Below are 18,056 nucleotides of genomic sequence, written 5' to 3' on the forward strand. Positions count from 1 at the left end.
ATATAAAACATTAGATCTGGTAAAAGATAATACAAAGATTTTTTTATTTTTTTTGTACCATCATCTTTTAAATGCAAGAGAAAGACCATAATGTATTATTCCAGCCCAGGCGCAATGTCGTTTTTGGCCACTAGATGGCAGCAGTGTATGTACAAAGTTTTAGACTGATCCAATTAACTATTCTATTTCTGTTCAAAATGTTATATCAAAACTGCCCAAATGTGCCTAATTGATTTATTAATAACTTTTCAAGTTCATAACTGTGCATCTATCTACAACAGGCAAAACTTTGACGGAAGACGTGCTTCTGCATTGTTAAACATGCTAAATGGAGAAGACCAGGCTCCCTGCACCTGTTTTGGTAAAAAGCTGAGGGACAGGGCTGGAGAAATGTAACCACCCTCTAATTCATAGACGGAGCTATAGATGCAAGGATCCATAGCTAAGAAACATGTTTTGAGGTTATATAGTTTGTTTATATTTATTTTATTTACAAACATTGAAGTAAAACAAGCATATATTTTGGGTTCTGATAGGGGGTACAACACTTGAACTAAACTAATGAGGAATTTATAAATATTCCAGAATCAATAAATATCATTAATTAGTCATAAAATGATTGCCCCTTTAAAGCAGGTAATCAGGTTTGAATGAGTGGTGAGGCAGAGAACAGTAAAAGAGGACTTCTGCCTAAAATGTATTTAATCAATACAGACTTATTTGCATAACAGGATTCTCAACAACAAAACATTTCTTCCACTTTCTTCATTCAGGAGTATCAAACAGTTGATCCAAATGTGTATATCACAGAAAAGTGAATAAGAATGAACCAACTACATTTGTGTCGTAATGTTACCATATTCAGTATGTAAACTAGTGTTAATTTGTGTAGTAATGTTCCCGTATTCAGTATGTAAACTAGTGTTCATTTGTGTAGTTAATGTTCCCGTATTCAGTATGTAAACTAGTGTTAATTTGTGTAGTAATGTTCCCGTATTCAGTATGTAAACTAGTGTTAATTTGTGTAGTAATGTTACCGTATTCAGTATGTAAACTAGTGTTCATTTGTGTAGTAATATTACCGTATTCAGTATGTAAACTGGTGTTCATTTGTTGTTCAAAGTAAAACTAAAAGAAGTAAACCAGAAGTGCGTTCAGTCACATGACCCTGGTCAGGCACAAATCCAGTTACATTTCTCTAATCATATGCAATGAGAGCCTTGTGTTCTTCAGCTCTGCTCTTCTTCAAAAAATAGACCACGACCACAGCCAGCAGCATCAAGGTGATGATGAACAGCCCGGCGAAGACTACGGTTCCCATGTCCGATCTGAGAAAATGTGTAGCTTCCACATCTACAACAGGAGCTGCAATCAACAGCAAAAACAACCAAATAATGTCATCAGAGTAATGGGAGTTTATATTTGTTCATTTAGGAAAAAGCAGGCAAGGAAAGGCAGTCATGAAAAAGTATTGGGACACAGTCCATCCAGTCAGCATGTTCAGGGTTCAGGGTTATGTTTTAGGTCTGGTTAACCCTATAAGCTAATACTAAATGCTTCAACACAATTGTCTGGGACATACTGGTGTTTTTCTGGTCTAATCCTGATCAGAATGAATCCTTTACTAAGAGGGTGAACGTTATTTATAATAACGGTTACATGGAGAAAATCAGACCACTCTGAAATGAAAATGGATGGCCCTCCCTTCAGCAAAAGTATGTGGACACCTGCTCGTCGAACATCTCATTCCAAAATCATGGGCATTAATATGGAGTTGGTCCCCCATTTGCAGCTATAACAGCCTCCACTCTTCTGGGAAGGATTTCCACGAGATGTTGGAACATTGCTGCGGGGACTTGCTTTCATCCAGCCACAAGAGCATTAGTGAGGTCGGGCCCTGATGTTGGCTATTAGGCCTGTCTCGCAGTCGGCATTCCAATTCATCCCAAAGGTGTTTGATGGGGTTGAGGTCAGGGCTCTGTGCAGGCCAGTCAAGTTTTTTAACACCAATCTCGACAAATAATTTCTGTATGGACCTCACTTTGTGCACGGGGGCATTGTCATGCTGAAACAGGAAAGGGCCTTCCCCAAACTGTTGCCACAAAGTTGGAAGAATCGTCTAGAATGTCATTTTATGCTGTAGCGTTAAGATTTCCCTTCACTGGAACTACGGGGCCTAGCCAGAACCATGAAAAACAGCCCCAGACCTTTATTCCTCCTCCACCAAACTTTACAGTTGGCACTATGCATTCAGGCAGGTAGCGCTCTTCTGGCATTCGCCAAACTCAGATTCAACCGTCGGACTGCCAGATGGTAAGCGTGATTCATCACTCCAGAGAACGCATTTCCACTGCTCCAATGGCGGCGAGCTTTACACCACTCCAGCTGACACTTGGTATTGCACATGGTGATCTTAGGCTTGTGTGCGGCTGCTCGGCCATGGAATCCCATTTCATGAAGCTCCCAAAAAACAGTTCTTATGCTGACGTTGCTTCCAGAGGCAGTTTGGATCTCGGTTGAGTGTTGCAACTGAGGACAGACGATTTTTACGCGCTTCAGCACTCGCCGGTCCCGTTCTGTGAGCTTGTGCTCAATTTTATACATCTGTCAGTAACGGTGTGGCTGAAATAGTCGAATCCATTCATTTGAAGGGGGTTCCACATACTTTTGTATATATAGTGTATTTTCTACGATTTCAATGTATTTACTGAGTTACAGTAAATCAGTCAATTTAAATAAATTCATTTCCGCCCTAATCTATGGATTTCACGACTGGGCAAGGGCAGATTCTTCGATCTCCTTCTCAAGCTGAACAGGCTATAGTCTAGTCTGACCGCAAGTTGGTGCATTTGTTGGACTAGGCCTAATCAAACAACACATTTCAGAGAAAGTCTTTGACTCTCTTCCTGAACTGCCACCATAGGCCTACAGAGCACAGCCATTGGTAAGGCAGCACACCATTTTTTGGGGGGGGGAGAGAGGGGGTCAACAAGAACAGAGCAGGCCGGGGCTCAGGGTGGAATATGCATTGTGTAATGCAGCTTAGTTTTATTTACCCGCTCCCATCAGCGATCTGACAAATAGAACTTTGCTCTGTGCTTCTCCCAGCATGCACTTCGTAGCCTATAGGCTATGGATCATTTGATTGAGACCACTCTAAACAGCCTATAGGCTCACTTGATTTTGCGTGTCCAGTAGAGAGTCAGAGATGAGGGGCGGCATCGGGCACACATTGATACATAGCCTAATAAGAAACTCATTCAAAAACACTGAAAAATATTTACATGACCCTTCCCTGGACTAGATGTCAAAAACCTTCCCCCTGACTGAAATTGAAAAAGCATAACCCTCCCCATTTTCCTCCAGGTACCAATTCTGTAAATGTTGATCCATCCCTAAGAGCGGGGTAATTACCTGCACGGGTCTTTTCATCTGCACCTGTCTTCTGGTCTGCACTGGTCTGGGCCTCTCTGACCACACGGAAAGGACCCTGGGTTATGTAGTGCCTGTCTGTCTCTCCGTTGGGGAGATCTCGCCTGCGCCTCCGCGAGGCTTTGTTCAGGCAGCCCTGGCCACACCTAGAGTTGGGGTTTCCCACCTCACACAGGATGACGGTACAGGTGAGGTACACCTAAAGGAGGGTCATGGGATGGGAAAGGGAGGTGACCATCCAAGAAGATTTTCCTAATACTGAATCAACATATACAATCAACCAGTTGGATTGATATTTGTGAAATAAACATTTAGGTTGAAATCTGTGTCTGAATAAGACCAAACCTGTGCATCTTGATGTTGTCAGGTAAATTTCACATTGATGCAACATGATTATACTCTAATAAAGTCAGTAAATATAACAAAGAAAGAATGTGAAGACAAGTCATTTTGATGTTAAGTTTTACCTGGTCGTAGCTCCCAGTGAATTTGAAGGCCTGGACCTCAAAGTAGAATTGGGTTAGGTTCCCGGGGTAAACCTTGACCGTCTCGTCCTTTAGACACCTCCATTGTAAAAGAAAGAAAGAAAGTACATTTTACTGAGACAGGATGGAGACAAATGAATTCATGATTATGTTTGTGTAATCTCTCAGTCCCATTTGAAGCTTGCCAATAGCATTATGTGCTGCTCTTGGTCAATAAAGACTGATAGACAAACAGCAACTGTGGAAAACAAAACAAATAATTAGGGAAAACAAAACATTGTTTACCATTTTGGAATGCGACATTATGTTGACTTACCTGTTGTTTACCATTTTGGAATACAACATTATGTTGACTTACCTGTTGTTTACCATTTTGGAATACAACATTATGTTGACTGTTACCTGTTGTTTACCATTTTGGAATGCGACATTATGTTGACTTACCTGTTGTTTACCATTTTGGAATGCAACATTATGTTGACTTACCTGTTGTTTACCATTTTGGAATACAACATTATGTTGACTGTTACCTGTTGTTTACCATTTTGGAATACAACATTATGTTGACTGTTACCTGTTGTTTACCATTTTGGAATACAACATTATGTTGACTGTTACCTGTTGTTTACCATTTTGGAATACAACATTATGTTGACTTACCTGTTGTTTACCATTTTGGAATACAACATTATGTTGACTGTTACCTGTTGTTTACCATTTTGGAATACAACATTATGTTGACTGTTTGCTGTTGTTTACCATTTTGGAATACAACATTATGTTGACTGTTACCTGTTGTTTACCATTTTGGAATACAACATTATGTTGACTGTTACCTGTTGTTTACCATTTTGGAATACAACATTATGTTGACTGTTACTTGTTGTTTACCATTTTGGAATGCAACATTATGTTGACTGTTACCTGTTGTTTACCATTTTGGAATGCAACATTATGTTGACTTACCTGTTGTTTACCATTTTGGAATACAACATTATGTTGACTGTTACCTGTTGTTTACCATTTTGGAATACAACATTATGTTGACTGTTACCTGTTGTTTACCATTTTGGAATGCAACATTATGTTGACTGTTACTTGTTGTTTACCATTTTGGAATGCAACATTATGTTGACTGTTACCTGTTGTTTACCATTTTGGAATACAACATTATGTTGACTGTTACCTGTTGTTTACCATTTTGGAATGCAACATTATGTTGACTGTTACCTGTGGTTCACACATTCTTTACTCTTGCAGGTGAACAAAATAAGATTTTCATTTGTGTATGTTGTGTAATGTTGTGTATTTCCTATGCTGCCTTGAGTGTGTAATTGTTTGTCATGCAGTGCTCCCTTGTAAAGGAGACCTTGGTCTCACCGGGACTCCACCCTGCCTAAATAAAGGTTCAATATGTAAGAAATACAGAACGACGGCAGATTCCTGCAATTCCACTTCCACAGCTTCAAGCCCACAGCCCTTTTGTGGGACCCCTCCTCACCCGTCTTTGATGAGGTCGTAGAAGAGACTGCTGCTGGCGCTGTCATCCGGAGTGGCTTTGCAAGACTCCACCAACAGCTGTACCTTGGGCAGATCGGACTGGGCCTGGATGCCCATGTACACTCTGTCCATTAGCTTCACCTTCACTGGGTAAGCACTGGGATCCACCTTCTGGCTGAACTTACTGTCCTTGAAGACCTCAAAGGTGTAGCCGAAGCTACCAAAGTTGGACTCTGTGAACAGGTAGTCGGAGCTGTGGATCTGGTAATAGTTGGTAATGCTGACAGTTTTGAGGTACCGGCAGGAGAAGCCGATGTTGATCCGGTTACGTCGTGTGATGGTGGCGTTGGCTGCGTCGAAAGAGTTTATTTCGTTTTTGAACACCATGAAATCACCTGCATCCTAGATAGAGGCGGAGAGAGAAATCAGATTTAGGAAGATAAGAAACAAAACACAAGAGAGGAGAAAGAGAAGACACACCTCCAAGTATGTGTGTTCGAATGTTTCTCATACCTCCATCTTTGTGCCACAGGTGTTGAGTGACATGGTACCCATGATGTGTGTTTGGTTGGAGGTTAGGGAGCAGGATGAGTCGGCTAGCCGCAGCCACTTCATGTCCACCTCAGGCAGATAGGCCTTGCTCACGGCGATGCTGATCCTATTCGCTGTGCACGAAACATTCGCCTCACCTGTACACAGAGGAGATGACGTGTTAGGATTGGATCTTACCCTATAAACATACATGGAAGTCTATCTAGCAACAGTGCAGAGATTGACGGAGGTGAAACTCAACTGACCTGTAAGTGTGAGGGCTTTGACCACCACCACAACCACACATCTCATCTCTGATTGGCTGAAATGAAGAACAAATAAGAAAAACAATGACCACAGAACGACAACAACAACAACTACTGTAAATGTCCCTTCAACGTACCTCACGTTTGTCTCGGCAGTGAAGCAGATGGGAATGTTTTGTTTCAGGTGTCTTTCCTGCGGGATCCAGCCCAGGAAGAGCCTCGTGACACCAAAGCCCTCATCCTGGATCTTCTTGGTCATGTTGGAAGGGCCGCTGACCTGGAAGTCAAATATGCTTTGAGGAAGCAGAAAGACAAAGGTTACAACCCCTGGACAAGTGCGAGGATGCCAAGGAGTATTTTGTTCATATTAAACTCTGTTCATCTCATTCATTTTCGGTTTTCATGTGCTGTTCAAGCTGGTTAAAAAAACGAGCATTGCTAAGTGTTGTGGTCTCTGCAGTCAGTCCAGACGTAAAACAACGGGGGAAGTCAATGGAGTTTTGGACAGTAAAGTGATGTAGGTGAGAGAGGTCCTCTTACTTGGCATGGGCTGTTTTTACTCGGGCTTCGAGCTGGTACAGGTGACCCACAGCGGCATGATGGACATCCCCATGTGAAGGTGTCGGAGTCCAGAACTTTGGCCGTATGTAGCCAGGGAGACAGTTGGATAGAGCTGGCTGGACTAAAACCACAGAAAGGACAGGTTTTAGAGACAGTACCAGTCAAAAGTTTGGACACACCTACTCATTCAAGGGTTTTTCTTTATTTTTACTATTTTCTACATTTTAGAAAAGTAGTGAAGATGTCAAAACTACGACATAACACATATGGAATCATGTAGTAACCAAAAAAAGTGTTAAACAAATCACAATATATTTTATATTTGGGATTCTTCAAAGTAGCCACCCTTTGCCTTGATGACAGCTCTGAACACTCTTGACATTCTCTATGTAGCCAGGGAGACAGTTGGGCAGAGTTGGCTGGACTAAAACCACAGAAAGGACAGGTTTTAGACATCTAGTGGGTGTGTTAATAAAGGGGCATTCTGGGATTGCTACATCCATTATTATACTATTAAATTAATGATATATAGACATTGATTCTTCAAGACTATAACTTATAGAAATGCCTCAGGAGCTTAGTTCAACTGTCTTAATAATTCACTACCTAAAATACAAGGTTGTTTTATTTAATCTAATGTTTGTATAGCTTCATAACATGGTTAAAGCTATCATTTTGATCTCATGGACAGTCAGTCCTTGTATCCATAGCTATCATTTTGATCTCATGGATAGTCAGTCCTTGTATCCATAGCTATCACTTTGATCTCATGGATAGTCAGTCCTTGTATCCATAGCTATCACTTTGATCTCATGGATAGTCAGTCATTGTATCCATAGCTATCACTTTGATCTCATGGATAGTCAGTCCTTGTATCCATAGCTATCATTTTGATCTCATGGATAGTCAGTCCTTGTATCCATAGCTATCACTTTGATCTCATGGATAGTCAGTCCTTGTAACCATAGCTATCACTTTGATCTCATGGATAGTCAGTCCTTGTATCCATAGCTATCACTTTGATCTCATGGATAGTCAGTCCTTGTATCCATAGCTATCATTTTGATCTCATGGATAGTCAGTCCTTGTATCCATAGCTATCACTTTGATCTCATGGATAGTCAGTCCTTGTATCCATAACTATCACTTTGATCTCATGGATAGTCAGTCCTTGTATCCATAGCTATCACTTTGATCTCATGGATAGTCAGTCCTTGTATCCATAGCTATCACTTTGATCTCATGGATAGTCAGTCCTTGTATCCATAGCTATCACTTTGATCTCATGGATAGTCAGTCCTTGTATCCATAGCTATCATTTTGATCTCATGGATAGTCAGTCCTTGTATCCATAGCTATCATTTTGATCTCATGGATAGTCAGTCCTTGTATCCATAGCTATCATGTTGATCTCATGGACAGTCAGTCCTTGTATCCATAGCTCCGTCTATACATTTGAGAGTGGTTGCATTTCTCCAGACCCATCCCTCAGCTGTGGCACGGTGTCCGCTTTGTTGTTGTTGGAATCCCAGATTGCCCCTTTAGAGGATCCACAGCGACATAGATGTCTGTAAACAATGATTGACAAAGCTTCGGACTAAATGGTTGTCTGATTATTTTATCAGGGGCAGTAGGGTGTTTGTTTTTAGCTAGATTGATAGCATTTTGTGCTGCTCTCAGTAAATAGAGGTACAATGTAATTAGGGAGATTAAAACCATGCAGATTGCCATTTTGGAATGCACCATCATCTTTACTGTCATTCCACCAGGTGAACAAAACTACATTTGCATAAACAAACTACGAGTTCAATTTTGAAACCTATACCACTTTTACCAACATGCAACTCAAATTCTGTTTTATTTTTTGACAAATGACTATACGTCACTGATCTATACATATTATACGACTAGACAAAACGCTATACAAATCACATTTAATTAAATTGATTGGTTGGTTCACTCTGCCAAAAGGAAGCATTCAACTGTGAGACATGCTACTTACTCTCCACGGCAAACTGCAAGGGCACACGACTGAACGGGGTGGGAGTCGGGTTATTAACATAGGACTCGTTCAGGGCCTTTCTGGTATAATTAGATTTATATCCCGTCATGTTGACGTCTACAGTGGGGTGGTCCTGCAGCAGCATCTCAAATACATGCAAACCTACAGCCAACAGGCCCGTGGCATGCAGAGTGCACTGGACCTGGAGGAATGAGAAGATAGTGAATAAACTGCTGATCTAGAAACAGTTTCTCCCTGTCCACGTAATCCTATTCATTATGATCTGAAAAGGAAAAGCTGATCCCAGATCAGTGCACCTACGTCATGTTGGATGTTAATTGTGCTGAATTGGATTGAATGTTTATAATAAATAATAATAAACAAGGGTCTTTCACACTAGACCAGGGATCTTCAACATTATCTTACCCAGGGACCCCGTCCCAGGCAAACCGGTGACCCAGGGACCAACATCATACAGTTAGCAAAAACGTTTTTTTCCCCTGCACATCAGGTAAATGATAATGGAAAGGAGAAGTAATCAACATTTTAAAATGAAAATATTTCCTAGATCGTTTTCAATATTTTGATCTGCCCACATTATAATTGGAAGAGGAAGTGTAAACCTAAACATAGCCTATTAGCTAGAATGGTGACTCCAAACACACTTTCACTAAGAGCAACTGTTTATCTGATTAAACAAAGGTTAGCCATGTGTTGGAAAAACATTATGTCCCATTCAAGAAACCATACCAGCAGCACTTGCCTCACTGGTAGCCTATGCCGCATTCACATGCTATCAGAGTTATCGGAAGTGGGAATGACCTTCCTAGTCGTAGTTACAAGTGGGAAACTTGTTGTTACCCGAATTGCCATGTAGCGACGTTTCACCACTGACATTTCACCCTTTCAACCAAAAGATGACAACAAATCCCTTTTTTGACAATTACAACATTATCAATGAGGATAATGTAGCTAGTTTGACCATATCGTCAATGTTATGCAAGCTAACTTTATAATTAGCAATGTTAGCTAGCTTATCAAGCTAGCTAAAATCGTATTTGTTAAAGAATTGTTCTGACATCATTAGAAATAAGATATTCTCCTCTTTTCTACTGTGGGTATGTAATAAGAAAATGTGTTTATTCTGTTGTTGCTAGTGATATTCATAAAAAACATTGAGAGGGGGTGCAGTACCTCCGCAGGGATTGTTCACGTGCCTTTGAAGTCAGAAACAATTCTTCAACCAATCTGATTTGAGCTAACTTAATAATACCCCATGCACTAAACCGTTAAGAAACGGCCTTGACTGCATCTCCATCAATCTGCAGGGAGGGACATTGTTTACTTTATTACCCTGTCAAGTGTAATGTTGGGGTGTGTGACGTTCACAGGGAAGTGGCACCTCACGTCATCTCCATCCGGGTCATAGGCCAAGAGAGGAAGAGTGGAAAAGCAGTTCTGAGGAACTCTACTCATGACATCACAGAGAGAAACAAAAAACACTTTCATCAGTAGATAATAATCCCAGATAACAGTGACATGACTGTAGTGTTATCTAGATGTAGAATAAAACAGAATGTATTGTTTAACCCTTTAGACCACAATAGAATTCTAGAATGCTGCTGTAGATGACTGAGACGGCCGCTATGGATTCTAAAGGGCTCAGGTTGAAATATGCCACTAAGTTTAGTACGCGGTTGTTTGGCAGAAGCTCTTTTTTGATACATTCAGTTTGCTTCCCTCATGGTCGTACCGCAGGGTTGGGACAGTTGCCGTGACAGGAGGTGTGTTTTGGGTTGGAGGCCCCGGGCTGACCCGTAACCCCAAATCCACCTCGGTATGTATCGTCCAGTTGGTCTTTCCATTGACATTGGAGCCCCAACAGCAACCTGAGTCACTACAATGAGAGGTTGAATCACTGCATTGAAGTGTTAGATCAGCATGACATCATTCTGACAGATACCAGTATTTTCTAGTGATTCCATCCACATCATCAATATAACTGTTATTTCCACAGTGCTCAGATTGCAATGTAATGTCTTTCTAACATTAAAATCCAGCAAAATGTTGTTTGATGAGATCGGAGCACAACAGACACAGCAACAGTAACTATACAGGGTTTGTGTGTGTGTCGGGGGGGGGTCAAGATGCCTGGATGATGTGCTTATTACTCTTCAAAACAGAATTCAACAGATGACTTCCTGTCTCTAACACCCAGAGGCTGATGTCACCCCCCCCCACCCCTCCTCCTCCACCACACCCAGAAAATCCAAGTTTACCTCAGGGTGTAGGATTGGGTTTTTTGGTCTCTAGTGAAGTTTCTAGTGAAGTGTCCCTCTGACTGGCACCAGAGGTTTTGGCCGGACTGGTCCTTGTCGGTGGTTTGCACGACAGGTCCTTGTCGGTTGGCACTGCCATTACAGTAGCCGCTGGTGCACTCCCAGGATAACTGCTGTTCACACCTGTCCCGGCCATTCTCACGATAATGAAATTGTACCTGCCAGCACACAGGTTAGGACCCATACTCACAGACAGCCTCAGAGTAGGAGTGCTGATACAGGATCAGTTTTGCCTTTTAGATCATAATGAATAAGAGTATACGGACAGGGGGGACCCTGATCCTAGATCAGCACTACTACTCTGAGAAGCTTTTTGAATATAGGGCCCTGATAGGGGAGAGAGGTCAGGTTGCATTAACAATGTTTAGAAATGGTTGCATCAAAACAGAATGAATAATGGTTGCATCAAGATAGAAAGAATGGTTGCATCAAGACAAAACGAAAAACGGTTGCACCAAGATAGAATAAATAAGTAATACATGTTTGATATAAAATACACTGCTCAAAAAAATAAAGGGAACACTTAAACAACACAATGTAACTCCAAGTCAATCACACTTCTGTGAAATCAAACTGTCCACTTAGGAAGCAACACTGATTGACAATAAATTTCACATGCTGTTGTGCAAATGGAATAGACAAAAGGTGGAAATTATAGGCAATTAGCAAGACACCCCCAATAAAGGAGTGGTTCTGCAGGTGGTGACCACAGACCACTTCTCAGTTCCTATGATTCCTGGCTGATGTTTTGGTCACTTTTGAATGCTGGCGGTGCTTTCACTCTAGTGGTAGCATGAGACGGAGTCTACAACCCACACAAGTGGCTCAGGTAGTGCAGCTCATCCAGGATGGCACATCAATGCGAGCTGTGGCAAGAAGGTTTGCTGTGTCTGTCAGCGTAGTGTCCAGAGCATGGAGGCGCTACCAGGAGACAGGCCAGTACATCAGGAGACGTGGAGGAGGCCGTAGGAGGGCAACAACCCAGCAGCAGGACCGCTACCTCCACCTTTGTGCAAGGAGGAACAGGAGGAGCACTGCCAGAGCCCTGCAAAATGACCTCCAGCAGGCCACAAATGTGCATGTGTCTGCTCAAACGGTCAGAAACAGACTCCATGAGGGTGGTATGAGGGCCCGACGTCCACAGGTGGGGGTTGTGCTTACAGCCCAACACCGTGCAGGACGTTTGGCATTTGCCAGAGAACACCAAGATTGGAAAATTCGCCACTGGCGCCCTGTGCTCTTCACAGATGAAAGCAGGTTCACACTGAGCACGTGACAGACGTGACAGAGTCTGGAGACGCCGTGGAGAACGTTCTGCTGCCTGCAACATCCTCCAGCATGACCGGTTTGGCGGTGGGTCAGTTATGGTGTGGGGTGGCATTTCTTTGAGGGGCCGCACAGCCCTCCATGTGCACGCCAGAGGTAGCCTGACTGCCATTAGGTACCGAGATGAGATCCTCAGACCCCTTGTGAGACCATATGCTGGTGCGGTTGGCCCTGGGTTCTTTCTAATGCAAGACAATGCTAGACCTCATGTGGCTGGAGTGTGTCAGCAGTTCCTGCAAGAGGAAGGCATTGATGCTATGGACTGGCCCGCCCGTTCCCCAGACCTGAATCCAACTGAGCACATCTGGGACAACATGTCTCGCTCCATCCACCAACGCCACGTTGCACCACAGACTGTCCAGGAGTTGGCGGATGCTTTAGTCCAGGTCTGGGAGGAGATCCCTCAGGAGACCATCCGCCACCTCATCAGGAGCATGCCCAGGCGTTGTAGGGAGGTCATACAGGCACGTGGAGGCCACACACACTACTGAGCCTCATTTTGACTTGTTTTAAGGACATTACATCAAAGTTGGATCAGCCTGTAGTGTGGTTTTCCACTTTAATTTTGAGTGTGACTCCAAATCCAGACCCCCATGGGTTGATAAATTTGATTGCCATTGATAATTTTTGTGTGATTTTGTAGTCAGCACATTCAACTATGTAAAGAAAAAAGTATTTAATAAGAATGTTTCATTCATTCAGATCTAGGATGTGTTATTTTAGTGTTCCCTTTATTTTTTTGAGCAGTGTATTAGTTAATATTGTTGAATGGTTCTCAAGAGTGCATTAGATGGTAAATGTACTGTAATATTGTCCCATGACTCAAGCTATTTCTCAACTTGAAGATCTTTCCCCCAATTTCTTCCACAGAGTTTACGTAAAGAAACTGCTAAATCAACTTCCTCCATCAACTAGTTTATGTAGAAAAGCTGCTAAATCAACTTCTTACTTTCATTGGATGTGGAATTGATTTGGAGTGTTGTTTTCATTTTTTATAAATTGCACTTAAGATTTTCCATTTGCAAATCTACTAACAGGAAATTACTTGGAATTAACCACAAACTACACTGTAAACCCCAAGGCATTTTTAACTAAAATACTACTAGTAAGTTGAACTCAATGAAAAGTCATTAGTACTTTAAATGTTTATGTAGTACTGACTCAAAACTAAATGATAAGTCACATCAACTCCATTTAAAAAAATAATCAATCTGGGAATTTGGGGAAAGTTACCGGAATTTTGCAAACCTACTTGCAGGCCTTATGTGGCCTGTAAACCATGAGTTTCAGGCCAATGTATTAAAGTAAAGCTAGGATTCATAATAAGGCCTTATGAGATATGTAATGTATTATCATAATGAGTTTTATTATAATGATAACATTCGCCTAGGAACTCACTTGGTGAAGGCCACAGGACTGAAAATGAACGAATTCAACAACCATGTCTCTGTTACTAACAAATACAGTCATGGGTGGTAACTCTACACTTCGATCTGCAAGGCAAGGCACGCTGGTAAATTATATTGGAGGCGTGGCTTAGTGGGGGCATTTCTCTAAATGTTCAAGTTGATACAACTCAAATCTGGACTCCTACACGGTCACAGTGACAATATCACTTTAAGTAACTATACTGAGATACAGTGGTGGAAAAAGTACTAAATTGTCATACTTGAGTAAAAGTAAAGATACCTTAATAGAAAATGACTCAAGTAAAAGTCACCCAGTAAAATAATACTTGAGTAAAAGTCTACAAGTATTTGGCTTTAAAAATACTTAAGTAAATGGAATTGCTAAAATGTACTTAAGTATCAAAAGTAAAAGTATAAATAATTTCAAATTCCTTATAATAATCAAACCAGACGACACAATTCTCTTTTCGTTTTTAAATGTATGTATAGCCAGGGGCACACTACAACACTCAGACATCATTAACAAATGAAGCATTTGTGTTTAGTGAGTCCGCCAGATCGGAGGGAAAAGGGATGACCAGGGATGTTCTTTTGACAAGTGTGTGAATTGGACAATTCTCCTGTCAAAATTTTCTTTTGGAATGTAGTGAATTAAAAGTAAAAGTTGCCAAAAATATAAATAGTAAAGTACAGATGCCCCCAAAAATACTTAAGTAGTCCTTTAAAGTATTTTTACTGAAGTACTTTACACCACTGCTCAGATATATTAAGTGCAATGAGTTTCCTCACAAGTTTTGAGTAATGACAGCACATCTGGGTTTACAGTGTACTGTTATCAACCCTAGCTTTATCTCCTTTCTCTCTTCCTCCCCCCTCTATCTTCCATTCTCTCTTCCTCCCCCTTCTCTCTTCCCCTCCTATCTTCCATTCTCTCTTCCATTCTCTCTTCCTTTCTCTCTTCCTCCTCCTATCTTCCATTCTCTCTTCCTTTCTCTCTTCCCCTCCTATCTTCCATTCTCTCATCCATTCTCTCTTCCCCTCCTATCTTCCATTCTCTCATCCTTTCTCTCTTCCCCTCCTATCTTCCATTCTCTCTTACTCCCCTCTCTTCCTCCCCCTCTATCTTCCATTCTCTCTTCCTCCTCCTCCTCCTATATCTTTCTTCCTTTATTATTTTACCTGATACTCCATCAATCGATAAAGATTGGTCAGACATCTGTTTTACATGTCTGAACAGTTTCCTTTAACAGTTGATAAAGAAAAGGCATGGCTGAACACCTTCTGTGGCTTTCAGAATCAGAGCTGGTTTATAGATCATTGTATTTCTTGGAGGTGCATGTCAAACCTGTATGATCACATCTTCTACTGACATTCATTTTCATTTTCATTTCCATATAAAAAAAAATATTTAAAAAATCTTTCCCAAAAGTGATAAATTAGGCTACATCATTTCAACTGTTTTATTCCCAAACATAGAAGCAAGACAGAAATTGTGTGTTTCTTTCACTGCCAGAAATGGTAAATGTACCTTGTGAAATTGGTTATGAGCAGTGGTGTAAAGTAACTTTCTGACTGTCTGCACTTTAACTTTGGTTAAAGTGCAGACAGTCAGCTTGAGTGACAAAGATGCACAAATATCATGATTCATTCAGGATGATCCATAATCATAGTAGCCTCCACAATAATGTGTTTAGAAACATGTTATATTCTTATTTCAATAAAAGTGACTCCAAAATGACACAATACATTTTTTTCCTATTTCCCCTGTAAAAAAAATGTATTACTTTTTACTCACTTACATTTTCCTTGACACCCCAAAGCACTCATTTCGAATGCTTATGTAACAGTATAACTTTAAACCGTCCCCTCGCCCCGACACGGGCGCGAACCAGGGACCCTCTGCACACATCAACAACAGTCGCCCACGAAGCGTCGTTATCCATCGCTCCACAAAAGCCGCGGCCCTTGCAGAGCAAGGGGAAACCCTACTTCAGGTCTCAGAGCAAGTGACGTAACCGATTGAAATGCTATTAGCGCGTACCCGCTAACTAGCTAGCCATTTCACATCCGTTACACTCACCCCCCTTTCAACCTCCTCCTTTTCCGCAGCAACCAGTGATCCGGATCAACAGCACCAATGTAACAGTATAACTTTAAACCGTCCCCTCGCCCCGACACGGGCGCGAACCAGGGACCCTCTGCACACATCAACAACGGTTGCCCACGAAGCACGGTCGTTACCCATCGCTCCACAAAAGCCGCGGCCCTTGCAGAGCAAGGGGAAACCCTACTTCAGGTCTCAGAGCAAGTGACGTAACCGATTGAAATGCTATTAGCGCGTACCCGCTAACTAGCTAGCCATTTCACATCCGTTACACTTAGCAGGACAGGAAAATGGTCAGTTCGGGAACAAGCGGTCATCACTACTGCCTCTGATCAGGCGGACTCCCTAGACGCAAATGCTTCGTTTGTAAATGAGGTCTGACTGTTGGAGTGTGCCTCTGGCTATTCATACGTTTTTTTTTTTTTATGGTGCTGTCTGGTTTAAAAAGGAATTTGAAATTATACATAGCATTTACTTGTACTTTTGATACTTCAGTATATTTAACACCAAATACTTTTATGACTTTTACTACAGTAGTATTTTACTGGATTACTTAACTTAAATCGTTTTCTATGTTTACTTTTACTTAAGTACGACAATTGGGTACTTTTTCCACCACTGGTTATGAGTGTTATAGTATTAAAGGCACTGGCAGGTTTGGCATGTACTTTGTAGACTACTTATTGACTATTTATTGCAAATCAAGTTATGCACTCATTGGAACCTACCTCCCCTGTCCATTTCGAGTCTGGGGGCATGTATCCCGGTACTGTACAGCGCATAGTCCCACCATAATACGTCGAATCCGTGATGTGGCAGACGGCACTGCTGAGTACCAGCAGGAGCAGCATACCAAGGTCCATGATGTCTTTCTCTTAGCCTATCTGTCTGTCTGTCTGTCTGTCTAATCACCTCCTTCAAGTTCCTCGTTCCTATTCATTTATATGGTGGAGGCGTGGAGTAATTAAATGACTGGAATAACCGGGTTTGTGATGCACTTCAAAGAATTTGAAAAACAAAATCGCATTGTTGGAGACAATTATTATTTCGGCTTGTACATTTATTTGATATGAAGAATTTGAAATAAGGTCCAATTCTTCAAAAAAACGTACTGCACAAACGCACTCTCTCACCCCAGCCGTTTTCAAAACGAATGCAATCAAGTTTCACCCAGACTAAACTCCTCGCACAGGGTGAACCGGGCGAGCTAAATTGCAACTTCCTCTGAGTTGGCTCGTCATTTAATAAGGCGCTGTTGCTCGGTGTCATGATTGGGCCATCTGTCGCATTTACGTGCCAGTCGGAACTAGGAAACTCGGAACTTTCCGATTTGCTAACTGGTTGTAATTATACACTTGCCGCGATCAACCAGTTAACAAGTCCGGCATTTCCGGGTTACCTAGCTTGTGAAAGCGGCTTTAAATCCAAGAGCGGAGTACTCAGTGTTTTCATATGCAAAAGTGTTTACTCTTCATAAAAACTTATATAGGCCTATCCCAAGGAAAACTACTTTGAAAATTGTAAAATTGTATAGAAAATACATGTGTTATGTTTCTGAATGATTTATCATGCTGTTTTGTTGACATGGCCCGGTGATAATCGATTTGAGCTGGGCTTACCTTCCTCACCGCTTTTGCCCGGTGAAGTGACAGGCCATAACCTGATTTACACTGGTTCAGTCTAATCGAAATCCCAACATGTTTTTCAACATTGAAAATGCGGTTGGACTAAACGCACTACCTTGCGAGCAAAATGCCGCGTTCAACTACCAGTCGGAACAAGAAACATTTCCTACTTGTTAACTGGTTGTAGTTATACACGTGCCTCGTTCAACTAATCAGCAACTTTGACATTTTCGAGTTTCCTAGTTTCCGACTAGCATGTGAACAAGGCAAAAGGTTTCAGAAAGTTGAACAATTGAAAGAATGCAACCTGACCTAATGGCCCTTCTAAGCCTACCAAGATATTTCAATTTGTAGTCTATAATGTTTCAGCTGTTGCCTTCCTACTGAAAACATGAAAAAAATAGGGGTTCAACAAGGGCTCTTCTAAGATCCTCAAAGTTCTTTGGAGAACCTTAGGGTTCTTGGCACTGAAAATG

At 41.6% G+C, this 18,056-nt stretch overlaps 1 protein-coding gene across 1 annotated transcript; it reads right to left on the reverse strand.

The window, feature by feature from the left end:
- Positions 1–467: 467 nt before the first annotated feature.
- On the reverse strand, positions 468–17,302 carry LOC139575558 (uncharacterized). Its single transcript, XM_071400621.1, has 13 exons — positions 16,684–17,302; positions 11,057–11,274; positions 10,531–10,674; positions 10,131–10,245; positions 8,778–8,979; positions 6,755–6,896; positions 6,352–6,507; positions 6,215–6,270; positions 5,931–6,106; positions 5,419–5,819; positions 3,900–3,996; positions 3,415–3,631; positions 468–1,365 (listed from the first exon to the last, which is right to left on the reverse strand). The coding sequence occupies exons 1-13, from the start codon at positions 16,816–16,818 to the stop codon at positions 1,199–1,201; spliced, it is 2,226 nt and encodes a 741-aa protein (XP_071256722.1). The 5' UTR covers positions 16,819–17,302; the 3' UTR covers positions 468–1,198.
- Positions 17,303–18,056: the final 754 nt, after the last annotated feature.

This window comes from Salvelinus alpinus, chromosome 5 (assembly GCF_045679555.1).
Source record: "Salvelinus alpinus chromosome 5, SLU_Salpinus.1, whole genome shotgun sequence".
Classification (NCBI taxonomy): domain Eukaryota; kingdom Metazoa; phylum Chordata; class Actinopteri; order Salmoniformes; family Salmonidae; genus Salvelinus; species Salvelinus alpinus.